Raw genomic sequence first — 17,723 nt, 5'->3', positions numbered from 1 at the left:
GACAAAGGCCCCCAAAGGCCATCCCCATGGGCCCTGGTCACCGGCAGGCCCCACCCACACGGGCCCTTGGCTGTGTCCCCTCCGAGTGTCTCTGGGGTCACGGTGCCCCCACCTCAGCTCCTTGGCTGGGAGGCCTGCCAGGTGCTCTGCCGGGAGCCTGCCCTCTCCCCTCAGGCCCAGGTCCCGAGGCCGGGGGCGCCCCACCTGCAGCGGCCTGACGCAGGTCCCTGCTCGGCCCTCTGAAGGCCTGGCCTGCTTGCTGCCGTGTGAACCTGACTACTGCCTCTGCATAGCGCAGCCCCTCTGCAGGTGGGGGACACGCCAGCTTCTCCCAGCCCTGCCTGAGGCCTCCCAGCCGCCACCCTCTCCCTCGCGGCTTTGCTGCCTCCCTCTGTGGGCCTCTGACTTGGCCCCTCACCAAATCCCTGCCTTGGCTCAGGAGCTGCCACCCTTTGGTTTGACACTTCTCGGGATAGGAGGGGCTCCAATTTTTACAAATCCATTTATGTATTTCTTTTTCTTTCTACCTTTTTTAGGTAGGCTCCATTCACAGTGAGGAGTGCAGTACAGGGTTTGAACTCACAACCTGGAGACCAAGACTCAGACACTTAACCAACTGAGCCACAGAGGTGCCTTATGTATTTCTTGTTGGTTTCTGGACCACAGTGCGCTGGAGCCCAACATGGCCAGAAAGATCTGGGCTGAGAGGCCACCAGCAACACGCAGATGGGAGATGGCTGCAGAGGGGCCGAGGTCCACGGAGGGCAGAGCTTGGAAGCGGGTGGTGGGGGCTGCAGACACAGAGACTCAGAGCTCGCCAACCAGTCTGGATCCTAATTCATACCCACTGTAAAACAAAACCACCCCCAAACCCACAGTCTGACCTCTGTGGGACAACAGGAAATTTCAACCCTGCGTATCTGACGATGTTGAAGGATTGTTGTTGAAATATAATGGCATTGTGGTTTTGTTAAGTCAAACAAGAGCCCTTGCTGCTTAGGATGGGCTTCTGGCCTCTCAGCTCCCTTCTGAGGGATCAGCTGGGAGAGGCACCAGGCGTTCCCCAGGGCTTCACTGTGTGTATGTGACAGGCCCTCCACAGTAAGCGAAAACCCCCAAACACGAACACACTCTCTGCCCCCAGCTGAGTAAATGACTGTCTACTCTGATCCCGTGTAAAGAAGGCACATCCGTGTTTTTGAACAATAACATAAAGACCTAACACGTGATGTGACATAAATGTCAAGTGAAAGCTTAAAATGGGGTCAGGGCGCCTGGGGGGCTCAGTGGGTGAGGTCTGCCTTCGGCTCAGGTCCAGATCCCGGGGTCCTGGGATCGAATCTCGCCTCGGGCTCCCTGCTCAGCAGGGAGTCAGCTTCTCCCTCTGCCTCTGCCCCTCCCCCAGCTCATCCCTGAGCACTCTCTTAAAAATTTTTTTTAAAAAGAACAAGGTGAGTTTTGTTCTTCAAGCACACAGCGGCTGCAAGGTTTAGGGGAGGCTGACTCGTGGCCGTGGGGGCCACACGAATCTGCAGGTCCTGAGCTGAGCATGGTGGGCGTGCGCACATCCCCAACAAGCTGGAACGGGACTTTGCCCTCTTGTACGAGGACGCCCGTGGGGAACAGAAAGCGTGTCTCTTTGCACCCCTGCTTCCACCAGCACTCGAGGTGGAGGAAGGGCACTCTCCCGGGGGAGGCCCTGGAACCCTGGGGCGTTTGTGTCAGGATGACCCCCTGGAGCTCACTCATGGGTGGCACACATGCACTTTCCTAGGGCACAAGTCTGCAGAACAAGAAGCTCCTGAGTGGCACCCGCCAGATGCAAAAGGGCCAACCCTGTAGGGGTTCCTCTTGCAAGTGTGTGCAGTGTCCGGAACAGGCCGAGCACGGGGACAGGACGTGCAGTGGTGGGTGCCAGGGCCGGGGTAGCCAATTTACCAGGGCCGGATTTCTGCATGAGGGGGCGGAAAAGCTCTGGAAGCAGATGGTGGCAATGGGCGCACAACCCGTGAGTGTCCCCTGTGCCGCTGGACCATACGCACGAACGTGGAGTACTTAAGCCTCATACAAACAACTCAAAAAGGAAGCGAAGCCACCACTCGGAGAGAAAGGCCTTGGAAAGGCAGACTTCCTTCAGATCACAGGCAGCGGGGCCTTCCCACCCGACAGTCACAGCGACCGGAATAGTGACTCACGCGGGGGCGCTCCAGGGCATCCTCCCGCCAGCGGGGGTGGGGCCAGAGGAAGAAGAGGGTCAGAATCACCCTAATCTCCACTTCACAGAAGAGGAACAGTCTGGTTCGCCCTTCGTGAAGTACATTTCTAGATGCACCTTCCGTAGGAAATGCCAGTTTGGGGAATGTTCTGCCCACGGGTGGAAAGCCCCAGAAACTGGGGCAAGCTCAAAGCCAATCAGGGTGAGGCTGCCTCTGCCCTCCTGCCAGCCAGCCACGTCCCATCTGGGACCCCGACCCTCTCCCCGAGGGGACCTCCCTGCCCCGCCAAGTCACCCCGGGGCCCTGGGAATGCAGAGTGGCCCCCACTACCTGTGCTCACCACCCGCGTGCTCCAGACTCCCAGAGCTGTCCTCGGCCAGCGTGTCAGACACCAGCTTGAGGGCGCGCTCCGAGTGGGAGACGGCCTTCTGGACGGCCAGGAGCTCCTCCTCCGTGGGGTAGATGGCGGCGTGCTTACACAGGACGTGCCGGTCATCGCTGGTCTCCCGCCACATGGACTACAGGGCAAGGCGTGCACGTCACAGGCTGGCTGCGAGGCCCCAGGCGCCCGGTGGGCAGGCGACAGGTCAGCCCTGCTGAGGCACAGCACATGCAGCAGGAGGCCACAGGGAACCCCGGAGTCAGGCTGGCTTCGGGGGTGACAGGCAAGTGGCAGCAGGGAGCCAGGCCAAGGGAGGACAGGAACCCGTGAGGCGTGGAACAGCGGGGATACGGGACTGCGTGGGGCCAGAGGGCTCCCCTTCAGTGACGTTCTTACATTTTTGAGCCAGAGGCTTTTCAGCCAACTCAGTGGGGCTCTTCCCCTCAGCAAGGTGGGAACGAAGGCTCCCATCCAAGCCTAGGCCCAGCCTGCACGGACGGACGCCGAGGGCTCTGGAGGGAGGTGGTGGCCCGGGCCTCGGAGCCAAAGGAACTCCCGTGGCCGGTGGTGGGGCCTGGGCCTGGGGCTCCTGCGGGTGACCGGTGATGGGGTGGGCAGGCTATGGCTCTCAGGCCCTGCCAGCTCCCACCGCCGGGCCCCTCTCAGGGGGGTTTCGGTTCAAAGTCATGTCTCTCACCCTGGAGAACTCAGGTCCTAGCGAGGGCTTGAGAGGGTCACCTGCCTGCGGGGCCTCCACCGAGGGAGGCATGATGGCACCAAGACAAGGCCACCACCCACCAGAGCTGAGCCTGCAGGCGCCCCTGGCCTGCTCTTGAGGGAAGGAGGGTGCTGGTCAGGTGATGGGGGTCCGGGGTGCTCATCCTGGGCCTGGGGCCCCTCCTCCAGGCGTCTCCTGCACAGCTCGTGGCGCCTGCCGGGGAACCAGGGGCGAACAGGGTGCTCAAGTGGCTGCAGGCCCCACCGGGCTGGTCACATCAGAACCACACCTGGTCGTGGGGCTCAGCAAGGCTGGTGGCTCCAGGACCACCAGGGAGGGCCTCAGCTGCCCGACGGGGCCCTGAGAGCCCAGGAGATGGAGGCGAGGTGGGCTGGGAGGACACAGGCCAAGGGCAGCAGCGGGGGAAGGCAGGGGCGGCTGCAGCTCCTGGTCTGTGCAGCGCTTCGTTCCCCAGCTTAGCCACGGCCCGAATCTTCTATCAATCATACACTAGGTCAGAAAAGGCTTCCAAACTGCTCCAGATGGTGAAGGGGGACATGACAAATGTGTGTGTGCTCGGGGGACGCAAGGAACACTAAGATTTAGGGGAGACAAGAGATCAGGACACAGGAGGTCAGAGGTACTCTGGGGAGAGAGGGAGACACAGAGCATGCCAGGAATGGGGGCCCAGAGCACCTGCCCCGTGGTCACGGGGGCTGCGCTGTTCTGCATTTATTATGTGACAGTAGCACAGATCCTCAGTGTGACCGTCTCCCCCAAGGGCGGTGTCCCCTGCTAGCCTCTCAAGGGTGAGCACCTGGGTCCTCAAGCCTGAAGCGAGCAGAGGGTGTTCGGGAGGGTGGGGGCGGCCTGGCAGGGACCCTGCGCACCCCATCCACACGTACCAGCGTCGCATCTCCTCAAGCCGCTTCTTGGTCAGCTGCCTCTGCTTCCTCAGCCTGGCCTCCAGGAGCTTCTGGGTTCTGTGGCTGGGCTTCAGTGCAATAGGAAGGTCGGGGTTCACTTTTTTCTGGAAAGTGGAGGAAGGGCCGTGAGACAGGAGACCTTCGTTTCCGTGAGCGCTGGGAGCCCCAGGAGCCCCCATGCCCACAGCCTCCTGCGCTGACTCAACAGTCGAGGCTCCATCCCACAGAGTTCTAAGGCTCCTGGGACTGGTAGCCACAAAACAGGGAGCTTCCAGGGGGAGTTTGCCCAGCAGACACCCGGGTGCGGCCACCCAAGGAAGAAGGGCATTCGGCACCACCTTGAGACACTTCACTGACCCTGGATCGGTCGCTGCAGAGCCAACCCCAAGTGTGTATTTCTAATCAAGCAAATTCAGTAGAAGCACCATTTGCGTGAAATCCAGCAATCTGAGTTTTCTATACCGTTGCAGCTTCTCTCTTCCTTCATCACCCAGAAAGTGCAGCACTGTCTAGGGAGCACTCACTGCCTGCAACGGTCCACGTGTACACGTCCCCCCCGACGCAGGCACATCCCTCAGCTGCAAACAGCGGAGGGAGGCGCCCACACATGCCACCCCGGGGACAGACCCTGAGCCCACGACGCTCAGGGAGGGAACCAGACACAGGAGGCCCCACGGGGTGTGAGTCCATGTGTATGACACGTCCAGGATGGGTTCCTGCACGGATGGGAAGGGGGCCCATGGAGCAGTGTGTGCAGGTGACTGCTAATGGGGATGGGACCTCATTTCGGGGTGATGGAATGTTCTGGAACTAGAGAGAGGAAATGGTCACAGTGTGTGAATATATAGTAGTAAAAGCTGTGAAACTGTACCCTTTATATGGGCAAATTGTTGGCGTGTGGGTGACGTCTCAATAGAGCAGCTAGAAAGGAGGGGCCCTGTGAGAGAGCCACTCATGTGTGCTGTGCACAAGCTTGCTCGTCGCCCACGTGCACATGTAACAAGACCCACGCTCTGCAAACCTGTGAGAGGGAGGCTGAGGGGGGCAGCTGACAGCTGCGCTGGCTGGGCCCCTGGGCAGAAAGGCCCACAGGCCACCCCTTTGGGTGGGAAGTGGAGTGCACGGACAAAGGCCCCACTGGCGCTGGAGGCCCTCAGCACCTGTAGCCCAGGGTCCTCGAAGGACTGGCTCCCTGAAGACACTCAGCCTGGACAGCCCAGCACTCCTGCCACATCTGTGGCCCCTGGATCACACCCTCCTGCCCCCCAGGCTCCCCACTCAGCCCCGCACACTAGCTGGGGCTCCTGGTAGAAACCAGAAGAGAACACGGACACTGAGAGCCTGGGGACAGGAGGCGGCATCCGTGAGCCCGTCCCATGTGCTTCAAGGACCCCCTCCCGCAATAAGCGGGCACGGAGTTTTACCACTAAACCTTCCTTGGCAGGAGCTGAGACACCACGGGAGACACAGCTAGTGCTGGGTCTCCTCCCACGGTTCCCAGGCAGCGGGAATGCGGGTGTGGACACCGCCTGACAGGCCCATGGGGCCTGGAGCTCCCGGCAGGGGCTCAGACTCAGGAGGGGGGGCCAGGGCAGGGTGCGGGAAGCCTGGCCAGTCAACCCCACATACCTTGTACTGCAGCCGATGTCGCCGTCCCCGTACATGCGTGTCCCTGGCCGTGGGGTCACCAAAACTGCACTCACACAGCCTGCAGTGGAACCGGATCACCTTGCCTTCCTCATTGCACACCTGAGACACAGAGACCTGCTGAGTCGGCTGTTGCCCACGCAGTGTGTCTAGTCCCTGGGCAGGGGGACCCCTGTCCCCTCAGGGGCACTGAGCCTCCCCCGGAGGCCCTGATAAGGGACAATGGAGCCGTCCAGGCCTGCGTGCTGGCTTCCTGCCTGCTAAGAGGCCTTCAGGGGAGCCAGCATGTCACCAATGCACCCTCCCGTGCCCTGGGTCTCCCCTGCCTCCACCCCCTCCCCCCACCTCCGTCCCCACCCCAGGTGCAGACACCTGGGGCCCAGGCTCTGTCCTGCAGAGCTCCTGCCTCTGTTCTGTGGCGAGTTCCACCCATCACAGGCCCTTCCGTGCTTCCTGCAGCTTTTATGCACCTTATCTCCTCCACTACTAAATGATGGGGCTTCCCACGGCAGAACTCCTATCTGGTGTGGTTATTTTATAAGGGACAGAACAGAAGATGCTGAATGGGTTGAACAAAGAGAAGAAATGGTCACACACTCCCTTTCAGCCACTGAGGGGGAGCCTGGGAACTATAGAAGCAGCCAGTGGAGGCGGCTTCCAAATCAGGACCTAGAAGGCTGTTCAAGGCAGGCCGTGCAGGGCCACTGCTTGGGCTCTGGGCATCTGGGCGATGCCACAGAGGCCACACACCAGCTCCTAATGCCCAAGAGTCCTGTGCCTATGTCTCAGGCCTTCCTCCTAGGGTCTGAAACCTAGTGCTGGGACCTTCCAGTGAGTCCCGCAAGATGGTCCACTGAGTCTGCCCGTGGACAGGTGTGTACATGTCAGATGGAGAACTGGGGTGCAGTCTTAAAGCCTGACCCCTGCCAGAGCCCTCTACCACAGCCCAGAGGCAGAGCAGGGTGCACACCGACAGTCCAGGGCACAGCAGCTGCCTGGCAGCGTTACCTCTTCCACGTAGCCTGGGCCCACTGGCTGCGCCTCACAGCTTCCAGAAGCTTCTGCAGAGCCTCCTCGGGTGGGTGGATCTCCAGGCCTGTCTGGTATGGGGTGTGCCCGCTTGCCCTCTGGGGGTCTGCTGCCTGCTGCCTGCGGCTTGGAAGGCCCTGGAAAGAAAAGCTGGATTGCTCATGACCTGCTCCAGCGGGGAACCAGGGCCAGCTTCTGTTCTGCTAGTGTGAAGGGTGGAACGCCATGCAAACTGAGGTCTCCCACTGCCCATTCACCCCCTTGTGACATCAGCCAGTTTGGTGCCAATCTGAACACATCCACAGGGCAGCCCTAGAGGCAGGACCCTCGCCGAGGAGCCCACGGCCACACCAACTCTGCAGCCCTTGGGTCCCGAAGATGGAGGTCCTAGTGGACCCAAGGTCACGGTCAACTGAGCCCCATGAGGCAAAGTCACTGGGCCTCAGAGGGGAGACGTGTCTTGTCACCACACTGCTCTTTGGTTTGGTCTTCGATGTTGTGTGGTGATTCAAAACACAGAGCTGCTGAGGCTTAAAATAAGTCCTCCTCCTCCTTCCTGGGCAAGGCCTGGAGGTGGAGAGCAGACCTGTCGGCCAGATCTGAGTCTGAATCTCACCTCTAAGAGCTATGTATGAGGGGGCCCAGGGCCAGGTACATGACCTCACCTCACCTCTCTTTCTCCCTCTGCAAACTGGGATTATGGCAGAACCGACCTTCCAGAGTCATGGAGGGCAAACTTCAACGCCGTGAAGCAATCAGTGGACTGACAGTCTCACACGCGACCCTAGCTGTTAGCCACTCAATCTGCACCACCAGGCAGCCTTTACTGCCTGGGCCCCCCAAGGGGAGGTGGGACCACAGGTGGGGGGCCCAGGAGCCCACTTTAATCTCCCCGAGACCCACATAACTCATCAGAGCCCGCTCCGTTCACCCTGAACACCGGGGTGTGAATCGTGCTGTCACCATGCTGGCTCTCAAGGGTGTGGCCCAGAAGTGGCCAGGATGCGGGAGAGAAGGCCTGCCTCTCACCATCCCCACCCTCCATCCAGAGCTTAGTCCCTCTGGAAAGATGTGATGGCTGTACACATACACACAAGTTAACGGGACAAGCACTTCCGTGAAATTCCAGCATGAGGAGTGAGTCAGGGCACGGGCATTAGGCTGTGACACGCAGACATGTACCCACACACGTGGCCTTCAAAGCTGGTCTCTTGGCTAGTGCTGGCTTGCTCAGGGTGCACATGCTGGGGCCAGCAGGGGCTGTGGGCTTGGCAGAGGCCATGGAGGGACTCTCCGTGGTAAGGGGGGCTGGCTTGCTGGTACAGGTGGCCTGGGCCGAGCTGGAGTCCCCTGGCACTGGTTCTATGGCAGGGATGGGCTTCCCCAGCTGAGTGTGCAGCTTGAGGACCTGAAACAAACCCAGGCCCCCTGTCAGGGCCACCTCCAGGTCTGATTAGACCTCCTAAAAGAAGAGCACCTGGGTGGGTGTAGGAGGCAGGCAACCTGGAGAAAGGGGGGTGCAGGTCCCATCCCAGGCCCCAGGGACATGCCCTTGGCTCCCAAGCATCACTTCCTGCTTCCAGGCCCACTAGTCATGCCCCGGCAGGACCTAGAACATCTCAACACCCTGTGCTGCTGACATCCACTGCTCTGTCCAAATGGCATGGTCTCAGCTGAAAGACAGAGCTGTCTTTGGCATCCCAAGCAGCAGTCCTGTGCCCACCCCAGATGGGTACAGGGACCACCTGCTAAGATGTATGATGGTCCACATGCACAGATACCCTCCATGTTCCCTTGGGACTGTGCATCCCTGTCCAGGGACACCAATTCACCTAGGATTTGGTGACACCCTGTCCTTGGCATCCCGGCACCCCCCTCAATACATTTACTACAAGGACTACCCCATCACCTGCAGTATCTTTGCTGACAACCACCTCAGCCCTGGCTTGGGTGCCGCTGCTCTGACACTCACAGCTCAGACCTGCCCCCTCCCAGAGCTGGCTGCAGGATTCCTTGGCCCCTGGAACAGCCCAGCCCTGTTGGGTCCCAGCTCTCTTGCCTGCAGCCCCGCACAGCCAGGCCTGTGCACCCGCTCTTCCCACTCCTCTGCTTGCTTGCTTCCCTTCCCCCAGGTATCTGCTCTCTCCTTTTGTGGGCTTTGTGGGTTTGCTCAGGCTTCTGAGAGCCTGCCCTGGCTGGGCTGAGGACAAGGCCCTTGAGGAGGGGAGAGGAAAACACAGGACCTTGGGCAGGTGACCTTGGGGTGGCCCAGCTGGCAACAGGAACTGGAGGAGGGCCGGCAGCGGGGCAGGGCAGGAGCAGAGGCCCCAGGGGCAGGAGGGAGCACAGAGCGGGTTCCGTGGGGGCCCACAGACCGGGGCCTCCCTAACTCTCCTGCCTGTTAACTATATGGCGCCAAACTGGTGTCCCACCGGGCATTCCTTGTCCTGCCTTCAGGGCACACCCCCTGCAAGTGAGCATTACCTAGCTGGTTAACAATATCATTTGGGCAGGGTTGCTGCTTTTCAAAAAGCTCCCTCTGGAGCCCAGCAAGGGGAGACCTCCCAGGGAGAGAGGTGGGTGTCTCTCTACCTTCTCTAGCCAAGGGGATCCCACTGGTTTCTCATATGCTGACATAATAAAGGCACTTTAAGGCCACAGGAAAAGGTTGATATTAACATAGTAATAAATATAAAAAACACAGATGTTAAAGAATCTCATACTTATTAAAACACTGCTATCAAATTGACATGGGAACTTGACCATTTTAATTGTATTCATTTGATCTACTTATTTTTAAAAAGCAGAACCCCAAAGTGAACATGCAGTTTGACCTCATCCGTGTTCCAACTCTCGTTTCCATAAGCAGGTAAACATACCTAAGGCCCAGAGCAGTCTCCCCTGGGGTCTGGGAATGAACGAGGCCTCGATCCAGGGGGCGGGTACAACTTCTAGAACATCCCAAGGAATGCAGCCGCATGGGCCCCACAGGAAAAGCTTCCTGTCGTATGGGCCCCACAGGAAAAGCTTCCTGTCGTGGGGCAGCTGCCCCCTGGGAGGCCACCATTGTGGGGGGGGGCATGAGGGCTCCTACCTTCTGGTGCCTGGCCCCCCGGATGTGAGCGGCGTAGGCTTCTGCCCCCGTGCATGACACGGCACACAGGCTGCAGCGCAGCTGTGCCTGCACCCCGCACGGGCTGCCGTTGGGCTGCGTGCCCGCCTTCTGGGCCGCCTCTCTCTTTTTGTGCTTCTGTCCCTCCAGGTGCTCGCGGTAAGTCTGCAGGCAGAGAGTGAGAGCGGCCTGAAGGCCCGTGTGTGCAGTTCCGTGATGGGGGAGACCCAGGCCTCCCCCCCCTCCCCCCGTTCACTGGCCACCCAGACAGTTGTGCGCCACTTTATTAGACCTGGTCAACAGGCCAGAAGCTCAGCCTGAAAGACATAAGTTTTCTTTCTCTTCTCGGAAAATCAATGACCTTCTTGAGTTTCAGGGGCCACTTCAAAGGAACATGCTGGCTATTTAGAATCTGACCTCAAGAACCACACGAGACATACGCTACCGGAATCACACAGGGCACACTTCCTTGTCAGAAGGCGGCGAACACGCCGGGGGGTCTGTGAGGGACGCTGCGTGAGTCACCGGCCTGTGCGTGCTGCACCAGCGTGCCCGAAATATCTGATGGCATCTGGCAAGTGACCAAGCTCTTACGGGGCATTCCAGACTCCCCTCTGGGAGTCCTTAAGATGAGGCCAGCTGCAGTAAGCATGCTCTAAGTGGGCCTACTCAGCCACCTCGCCAAGAATCGGCCTGCCCTGGTGACATGGGCCGGTGACACAGGCCAGTTCCGGGGCAGATGGGAGGCAGCCAGCAACAGGAGCAGGAGAGGAACTCTCTGGAGCTCAGGAAACTTATGAGCATTTACCTGAGCAACAGAACACACACACACACACACACACACACACACACACGCATGCACCCCCCAGGTAAAGGCCTGGGGCAGAGAAAAGCCTGGAAGGACAGACTCCATGGTGCTAAAGGGAAAGCCGCTGTAAGTACAGCAAGTAAGGCAGCTCCGGCCTGCTCCTACATGCACCGCACCAGTTAACCCTCACGACTTCGACCATCTGAGGTCTGACTTCTGGCTTCATCACTGTGGCAAGTCTGAGTTCCTCGGTTCTGGGCCCCAGGCCTCCCCCTGACACATGGAGGTGGTGATGAAATGACCTACAGGACGTGGGGCGCAGAATCTGAAGCTCAAAGTAAGAAGAAACGTTTGCAACTGTCTTTCTGCCACCAGACCTCCCACCATCAACATGCATTCAGTGTGTGAAGACAGAAAGACCAGGGAAGAGGCCTGTCTGGTGCTCCTGCAGCTCCAAGGACTCCCCTTGGCCACACAGGGGCCCCATAGTCCCCATAGTCCTGGGGGCCTCATAGCCCACTGGGGGCCACTGAGAAAGGCCCTCAGGACACCCCGAGAACAGGTACAAGGGTCGAAGCCCTGCACATGTAGCAGATGGGAGTGAAGGGCAGGGGGTAGGTAAGTGCTGGGAACATGCAGGTCCCCGAGGTGGTGGTGGCAGATGCAGGGGCTCGCCCAGGTGCTGACTTAGCACATGTGCACGACAAGCTGCAGACATCTGAATAAGAAGGATGGGTCGCATCAATGTCACCACTCTGGTTGTGATACTGACTGCAGCCCGGAAACTGGTGGCCTTGGGGAAGTCGGGGCAGGGGGTACAGGGACATCTCTGAGTCATTATCTACACCTGCTTCTGAACTCACAGCTTTCTCAGCAAAAATTCCAATTTCAAGAGAGCTATTAACCTTAGCAAAAAAGCTGGCATTGACAAGAGCTCAAGTTTCTGTGGCACATGGCATGGCCAACAGGTGCCAACCTCGCAGCAGGCATGTGTCCCCCTCGTGGGGGAGCGCCCCACACTTGCTCAACACAGTGCTGTGCAGGGCCTAGAATTAGGAGCAGAGGCTTGTGTTTGGCAAGTGAGAGGACCCAAGAATCTCAGAGATGCAGAATAAAAATCCCGCAGAGAAGTAAAGACAAGAGCAGAGAAAACTAACCTCCCCTTAATGAGCACGTGTATTTTACAGTGGAAAGAGCGCACAGAAGTTTCAATCAAGAGGCCTGTAAAGAAAGCAGGAGGCAGGAAAGGGCCCCAGCCTGGCCAGGGAGGTGGGGGCTGGATGGGGGTACTGAGGGCTCCCCATGCACCCCGATAGCCTGCCATCCTGGAATCTATGCACTCCTCCAATTTCCAGCTTTCTCTCAGAGTAATAAAAAGAAAACTAAACTAGCATGAGGTACTCTGTGAAGAGGGAGCCCTGGGGTCTGATGACCTCAGACTGCGTGAGAGCTGGGTTATCCGTGAGTGTGGCTGTGGGATCTCCCTCTTAGACACCAACAGGCACACACACGGCACACACGCGAGCGCACGCTGGCCTCCTTAGGTGGCCCTGCAGCGAAGGGCCTTACGCCACCCCCAGGCGCCTCTTGGAACTGCGCCTACCGGACCTATCAGGGTGTGGAAGAGGGGGCCCTGCCCGTCTCTGCCCACTCAGGCAAGGGAACCCCCAGACCACGTTCCCACCGCCAGCAGTCAGTGCTACGCCTGCCCTCTGTCTTCCACAAGCATGCCAGAAAGGCAACTCTGACGTGCACTTGACACTGCCAGTTAAATAACAGGCCTTTTGGGGCAATGACCCAGATGTCTGGTGAGCCAGGTGGGGGAGGGGGCTCTCCCAGCCCACAGCGGGCAGGACGGTCCCCAGAAGGTCCTCTGGGCCTGCTCAGCGGGGGTGGATGGCAGCTGACCTGGGGACCAGCACAGCTGATCTTGCAGATGTCACAGTAGTGAAGCGGGGGCTCCCTGGGGCCGCCCTTAGGTTTTGGCAGTTTGGGGGGAGCCAGTAGCTTCCCAGAGAAGCTGCCGGCAGAACTGGCACCGGGACTGCTCCCTGAGCCGCCCCACAGGGAGCCCGGGGGCTCCGGGAACGGGAGGGGTGGCAGTGGGGGGCAGTGAGGACCAGCCGCCGAGTGCACCGCTGCTTCATAGCCCAGGTATCTTGGTCCTAGGAAGCAGAGAGAAAAAGGAGACAGGAGGATATGGGTTGGTTTCAAGGACACTATTAGAAGTATGGCCTGTGCCTGCACGTGCCCGGAAGCACGTCTCACCCGTGTCCGGGGCAGAGGTGGGGCTGTAGGAGGTCGGGGTGTAGGAAGGCAGGGCAGAGACAGAGGCCTCGGGCAGAGTGCTGGTCGCCAGCGGGTAGGTGTAGTTCTCCATGCAGCTCGAGGCCAGGGTGCCGGGTGGCTGCCCTGCCTTGGCCGTGGCCGCTGGTTGTAGGGCTTGGCTGTCCCCTCCACTGGGCTGGATGGAAGTTCCTTTAATCCCTGGGGGGCAAGCAGAGTCTCTCTGCAAAGCCACCCTTTGGAATGACCCCCAGCAGACAGTGGCGGCCACACCCCCGGTGGCCACACCCTCTCTTCCATCTCTAAACTCCAAGTCCTCAGCAGAACTCACCTCCTTGGATGAAACTGGTTAGCGCCCCTTCTAGTTCTCTCTCTTTCCTTCCTGCCCTCTCTGTCCTACACCAGCCCCACCCCCAGCCGGGAAGATAGCCCTGACATGCACGGGACCCCTGGCCCTCCTCTGAAGCTGCAAAGTTTCAAGTGTGACTTCGCGGCAGCTCCTGGCACCGTAAGGCCAGTGCCTCCTTGCAGAGGCCCACCTGGCTGGCAGAGCATGGCGGTGGCTGGGAGTTGAGGCTGGCTGGAAGCAGGCAAGTGACACTGTCCGTCCTCGTAGCTACTGGCACCTGCCGACGGTCCGTAGCGGTAACTGTCCTGCAAGGGTGTTACCAGAAAGACACAGAGGAGGGGAAAGCCCCTCAGGGCAGGGGTGAGGGCTGCCCTCGCTCGCCCCACAAGTGGCACACGTTCACATGGTTCCTGAGCTCCTGCTCTGAACTGGGTCATTTCAGGAGCTGGGGACACACTGACCAGTGACATGGACACAGCCGCTCTCGTAGAACTGTTAACATCTGAGAGCAGACATGCTCTGAGGAGTATCTAGCTTGGCGACAGCTCCTCGGAGGAGCAGTACAGGCAGCGCACATGTGAGCCAGGGCCGGCACGCGGAGGCAGCAGGTGGGCTTGCCGACCAGAGGGCGGTAAGAGCACAGGGCTGTGCACACGCCATCTGGGACCAGAGGGACAGGTGGGGCCGGGGGCTCGGGGAGGGTCTGGGTGCCATGCCAAGGGGCATTCGGGCTGTTGCGTGGAACAGGTCAACATGCAGGCAAGGACAACAGGAGAGGCCAGGCAGCGCCCTGGGGGTGGGCATGAGTTTAGGGGTGGCCTGGAAGGAGAGTCTCAGACGCAAGGGAGGGAGGAACAAGGCAGAAGCAGGCAGTGTGAGCTTTGCAAGCTGGGCAGCCCATGGTACCACCCGCTGACGTCAGGGGTACATGTGGTGGGGGGCAGAGGCTCGGGGGTTGGCCCATGCCCAGCTTGGGACATGTTGGCAATTCCAAGTGGAAATGCAGCAGCCAGATGTCTAGGCTCAGAGCTCTGAGTTGAGGAGATGGCATCATCAGTGCCAGAAGCGCCCTATGAGCACAAGCTCATCCCCTGCTGCCTGTCAGGGGCAGGGACAAGAGCAGGAAGGTAAGTCTGTGTGTGTCCCCATTTGTCTGCCACTACGGGCTGCCCAGCGTGCATGCCCAGTCAATGGTATCCGTGTCTTCAACAGTGCTAACCAAAGAAAGGCAAGGCTGATACCTGGTAGGAGGAGGCCATGGTGGGTGCCAGGGTGGGCTCCTGGGGCTGGCTAGAGTGGAGCTGGTACCCGCCATATCCCGCTGGGGTGACAGGCCCGGGTGGCTGGGTGGCTGCGGGGAACGGTGGGGTCATAGTGGGACCCATTCCAGCAGCGGGGCCCGAGGCAAGGCTGGCTCCAGCGGTCGGGAGGGGAAAAGCCATCGGAGGCTGGGCGCTGGAACCACAGATAAACATGACAGCTGGTTGCGTCGGATGAATTCTAAGTAACACTACTGTGGAACACACCCTAAGTTCCATCAGACCCTGGGCGTCGGCTGCTCTGGACGCCTACAGTAAACCCGTCCTTTCTGTGACTACTAACGTTTGTTAAGACCTTTCTAGGGCAGCAGGCTTGGGTCTAAGCACTTTCCATGAGTTAACACAATGTCCTAACAACTCTGTGAGTCAGAGGCCCTCCTTGTCCCCACTGACAGGAGAGGAAACTGAGGTGCTGTAAGTGGCAAAGTCAGGCCCTGAGCCCGTTGGTCGACTTCTCAGCTCATCGGTGTGGGCAGCAAGCTTTTTCTGGACATCAAGATTCTTTAAAGCAAGCTGGCCTTGAATGGAATTTTGTAACTGAGGGACAAGTGGATCCTGGATCACCCCCCAACCCCGTTATTAAAATACAGAAGATCAGTTAACACGAAACTAAAAACTCGTTGTCACCAGAACTCGTTTTATCACCAGTCTGCTCTGCAGGCAGCACAGCACCTCTGTCTCCTCCTCCACCTCCTCATCACAGAGGCGGTGCCAACTGTGTCCATCTGTCTGTCCGTCAGTCCCGTTTCTGGATGAGGAAATCTGTGAGGACCATGACACAGGGCAGGTGCTTGATTTGGACCTAGATCTTTGTGACCCAAGCGTCCCTCACTCTGCTAAATAGCCGTCACCGAGGAGATGGTCCTAGAAGGTGAAAGTCCATCTGTCTGGGAAGGGCGTCACCGAGGCTCTCAGCCCCGTACCAGTATGGATCACATAAAGTCACCACAAACCCTGCAGGGGACGAGCCCGGTGTGCACATGTGGTTTGGGGCAGGCAGGCCCAAGTACAAAGGGACCAGAGCAGCGGTGCTCATGTACCTTCGCACATGTTCTAGACCAAAGCTAGCTACACGATGGCTGCCAAGCTGCCCCTGTCCCTCTAAGTGGCTTGCTGCCCAGCTGGCACAACATGGGGAGCACTCTCCAGGCCGAGCACAATGCTGACGGTCAACCACACAGAGTGAAGTGCCAACGCTGCTCACAGGAGCTGGGGGCCAGCAGAGCCCGGTGCCTCACCCCTGCCGGGCGCCCGTCCACCTCCTCACTGGCTCTGTCCCCCTGGCAGCCAGAGCACAGCATAAACCTGTCTGTGTCACCCTCCTGTTTAGAACCCTCCAAGCCTCCGAGATGTGGCCCCATCCCACTCCTGATGGTCACTGTTCGAATGTCACCTCCTCCAACAAGCTCTCCCTGAGCCCGTCTAGGACAGCAGCAGTACCCTGCCCTTCGCCCTGCTGGATTTTTCTTCCCAGTACCACCTGATCCTCTCGGAACTGTCTGTCTCCTGGCCATCTCCTCCCCCATAGCATGAGCCCACAGGGGCACAAGAATGGCAGTGTCCCCCAAGGTCTTTCTGGGCACTGCAGGAGCATCTGGCGCAGAGCAGGTGCTCAGCAAATACAGCTGCGGGAGCAGGTGTTTACAGGCCTCCTGGGGGGCACGTGTTCAGGTAAGGGGGGGGAGGCCCCTGCGGCTCCCATCTACAGCATCTTTCTGGATCCAATCAAAGGCAGCATCCTGGACCCACCAGGGCCCCCGGGGCCACTCCTGAGTGCAACGCCACCGTCCAAACAGGTCGAAATCTGCAGCCCTACGGCAAAATTATAACGCCACCTGGAAACCAGACCTCTAACAACCTGAGATGCTTTCATCTCTCCCAGGAAAAATGGAAGCACCCTGTCTGCTATGAAGGAACGCTGAGATTTCTCCAGTCAGCCACTTGTGAGGTTCACGTGTCTCTGTGTACCGTCTCAGAGACCTTCTTGGTCAAAAAGCAGATCAAGCGAATGGCTGACTAGCTCTCTGGATCCCCTGGCATTGGGACTTCTTTCTTATACAATTTTTAAGCACAGAACATAATGACTGCACACCGCTGAGATGTAATTAGCCTTCATGTTTTGCCATATGTGCTCCAGAACTTCTTTAATGAAAACGGAATCTTACCCCCATCAGATCCCCTTCCTACCTCCCCTGGGCTTGGCCCTTATTTTTATCCTTTCCTACACAGGAAGGAGTTTCCATGTCCCAGTGCTGTCTTCCAATGTTACAGTGTGTGTAAAGCCATGTCCGTATTATGTATCGTACCCCCGCAACCTGCTTCTCCACCCCCAACATCCCCAGGCTTTCCAAAGGTACTGGAATGAGACAAATACTTGTGCTTCCTTCATATTTAACTCTGTTATGGCCCATGCTGCCCTTCACTTGGGCTAAGGAGCCCCTGACCTGGCCCCACATTTTAGAGCTATGCTGCTCAATATGGCAGCACTGGCCACATGTGGCCCCAAGGCACTTACAGTTTGGCTCCAGTGGTTGAGGAATGGAATTCAACGTTTAGTTTCATTTTAATTAATTTAGGTTTTGAGAGCCACCTGTGGCTAGCGGCCATCACGGTGGAAGGCGTAGATATAGAATATTTCCATCATCACTGAAAGTCCCGTGGGGCAGTGCTGCATTAGAACCGCCCCCCTCATCACAAATACACACTTGTACTGAGAAGCACACAAGCCTCTCTGCCCCCCACCTGCTCCTGTGACCACCCCTCTTCAGGCCCTGGGGAGACCCTTCTCCCCACCTCTTGCTCTAGGACATGAAAGCAAAATGTGGTCTACACACATATAATAGATTGTCTAGCTTTAGGAAGGAAGGGACCCCGACACCTGCCCCCACACGGACGGACCCCGAGGACACCAGGCTCAGGAAGCAGACCCAG

General features: G+C 58.8%; 1 protein-coding gene across 12 annotated transcripts in view; it reads right to left on the bottom strand.

Moving 5' to 3' along the window:
- The window catches only part of ZFR2 (zinc finger RNA binding protein 2), a 42,333-nt gene that overhangs the window by 13,313 nt on the left and 11,297 nt on the right, over positions 1–17,723 (bottom strand). For 9 of the 12 annotated variants that reach the window (XM_072721766.1, XM_026019377.2, XM_026019384.2 and 6 more), the window contains exons 2-12: positions 14,715–14,928; positions 13,664–13,778; positions 13,107–13,325; positions 12,747–13,003; positions 10,013–10,195; positions 8,101–8,326; positions 6,898–7,055; positions 5,872–5,991; positions 4,222–4,346; positions 3,397–3,529; positions 2,547–2,734 (exon numbers count right to left, since the gene is read on the bottom strand). In XM_072721766.1, the coding sequence (XP_072577867.1) occupies positions 2,547–2,734; positions 3,397–3,529; positions 4,222–4,346; positions 5,872–5,991; positions 6,898–7,055; positions 8,101–8,326; positions 10,013–10,195; positions 12,747–13,003; positions 13,107–13,325; positions 13,664–13,778; positions 14,715–14,928 (1,938 nt within the window). The remainder of the gene's footprint in view (positions 1–2,546; positions 2,735–3,396; positions 3,530–4,221; positions 4,347–5,871; positions 5,992–6,897; positions 7,056–8,100; positions 8,327–10,012; positions 10,196–12,746; positions 13,004–13,106; positions 13,326–13,663; positions 13,779–14,714; positions 14,929–17,723) is intronic. The other 3 variants (XM_072721768.1, XM_072721769.1, XM_072721770.1) reach the window with 2 other exon arrangements.

The sequence above is a fragment of the Vulpes vulpes genome, chromosome 9, assembly GCF_048418805.1.
Source record: "Vulpes vulpes isolate BD-2025 chromosome 9, VulVul3, whole genome shotgun sequence".
Classification (NCBI taxonomy): Eukaryota; Metazoa; Chordata; class Mammalia; order Carnivora; family Canidae; genus Vulpes; species Vulpes vulpes.
The sequence above is the reverse complement of the archived record's forward strand: the minus strand, read 5'-3'. Positions and strand labels throughout refer to the sequence as shown.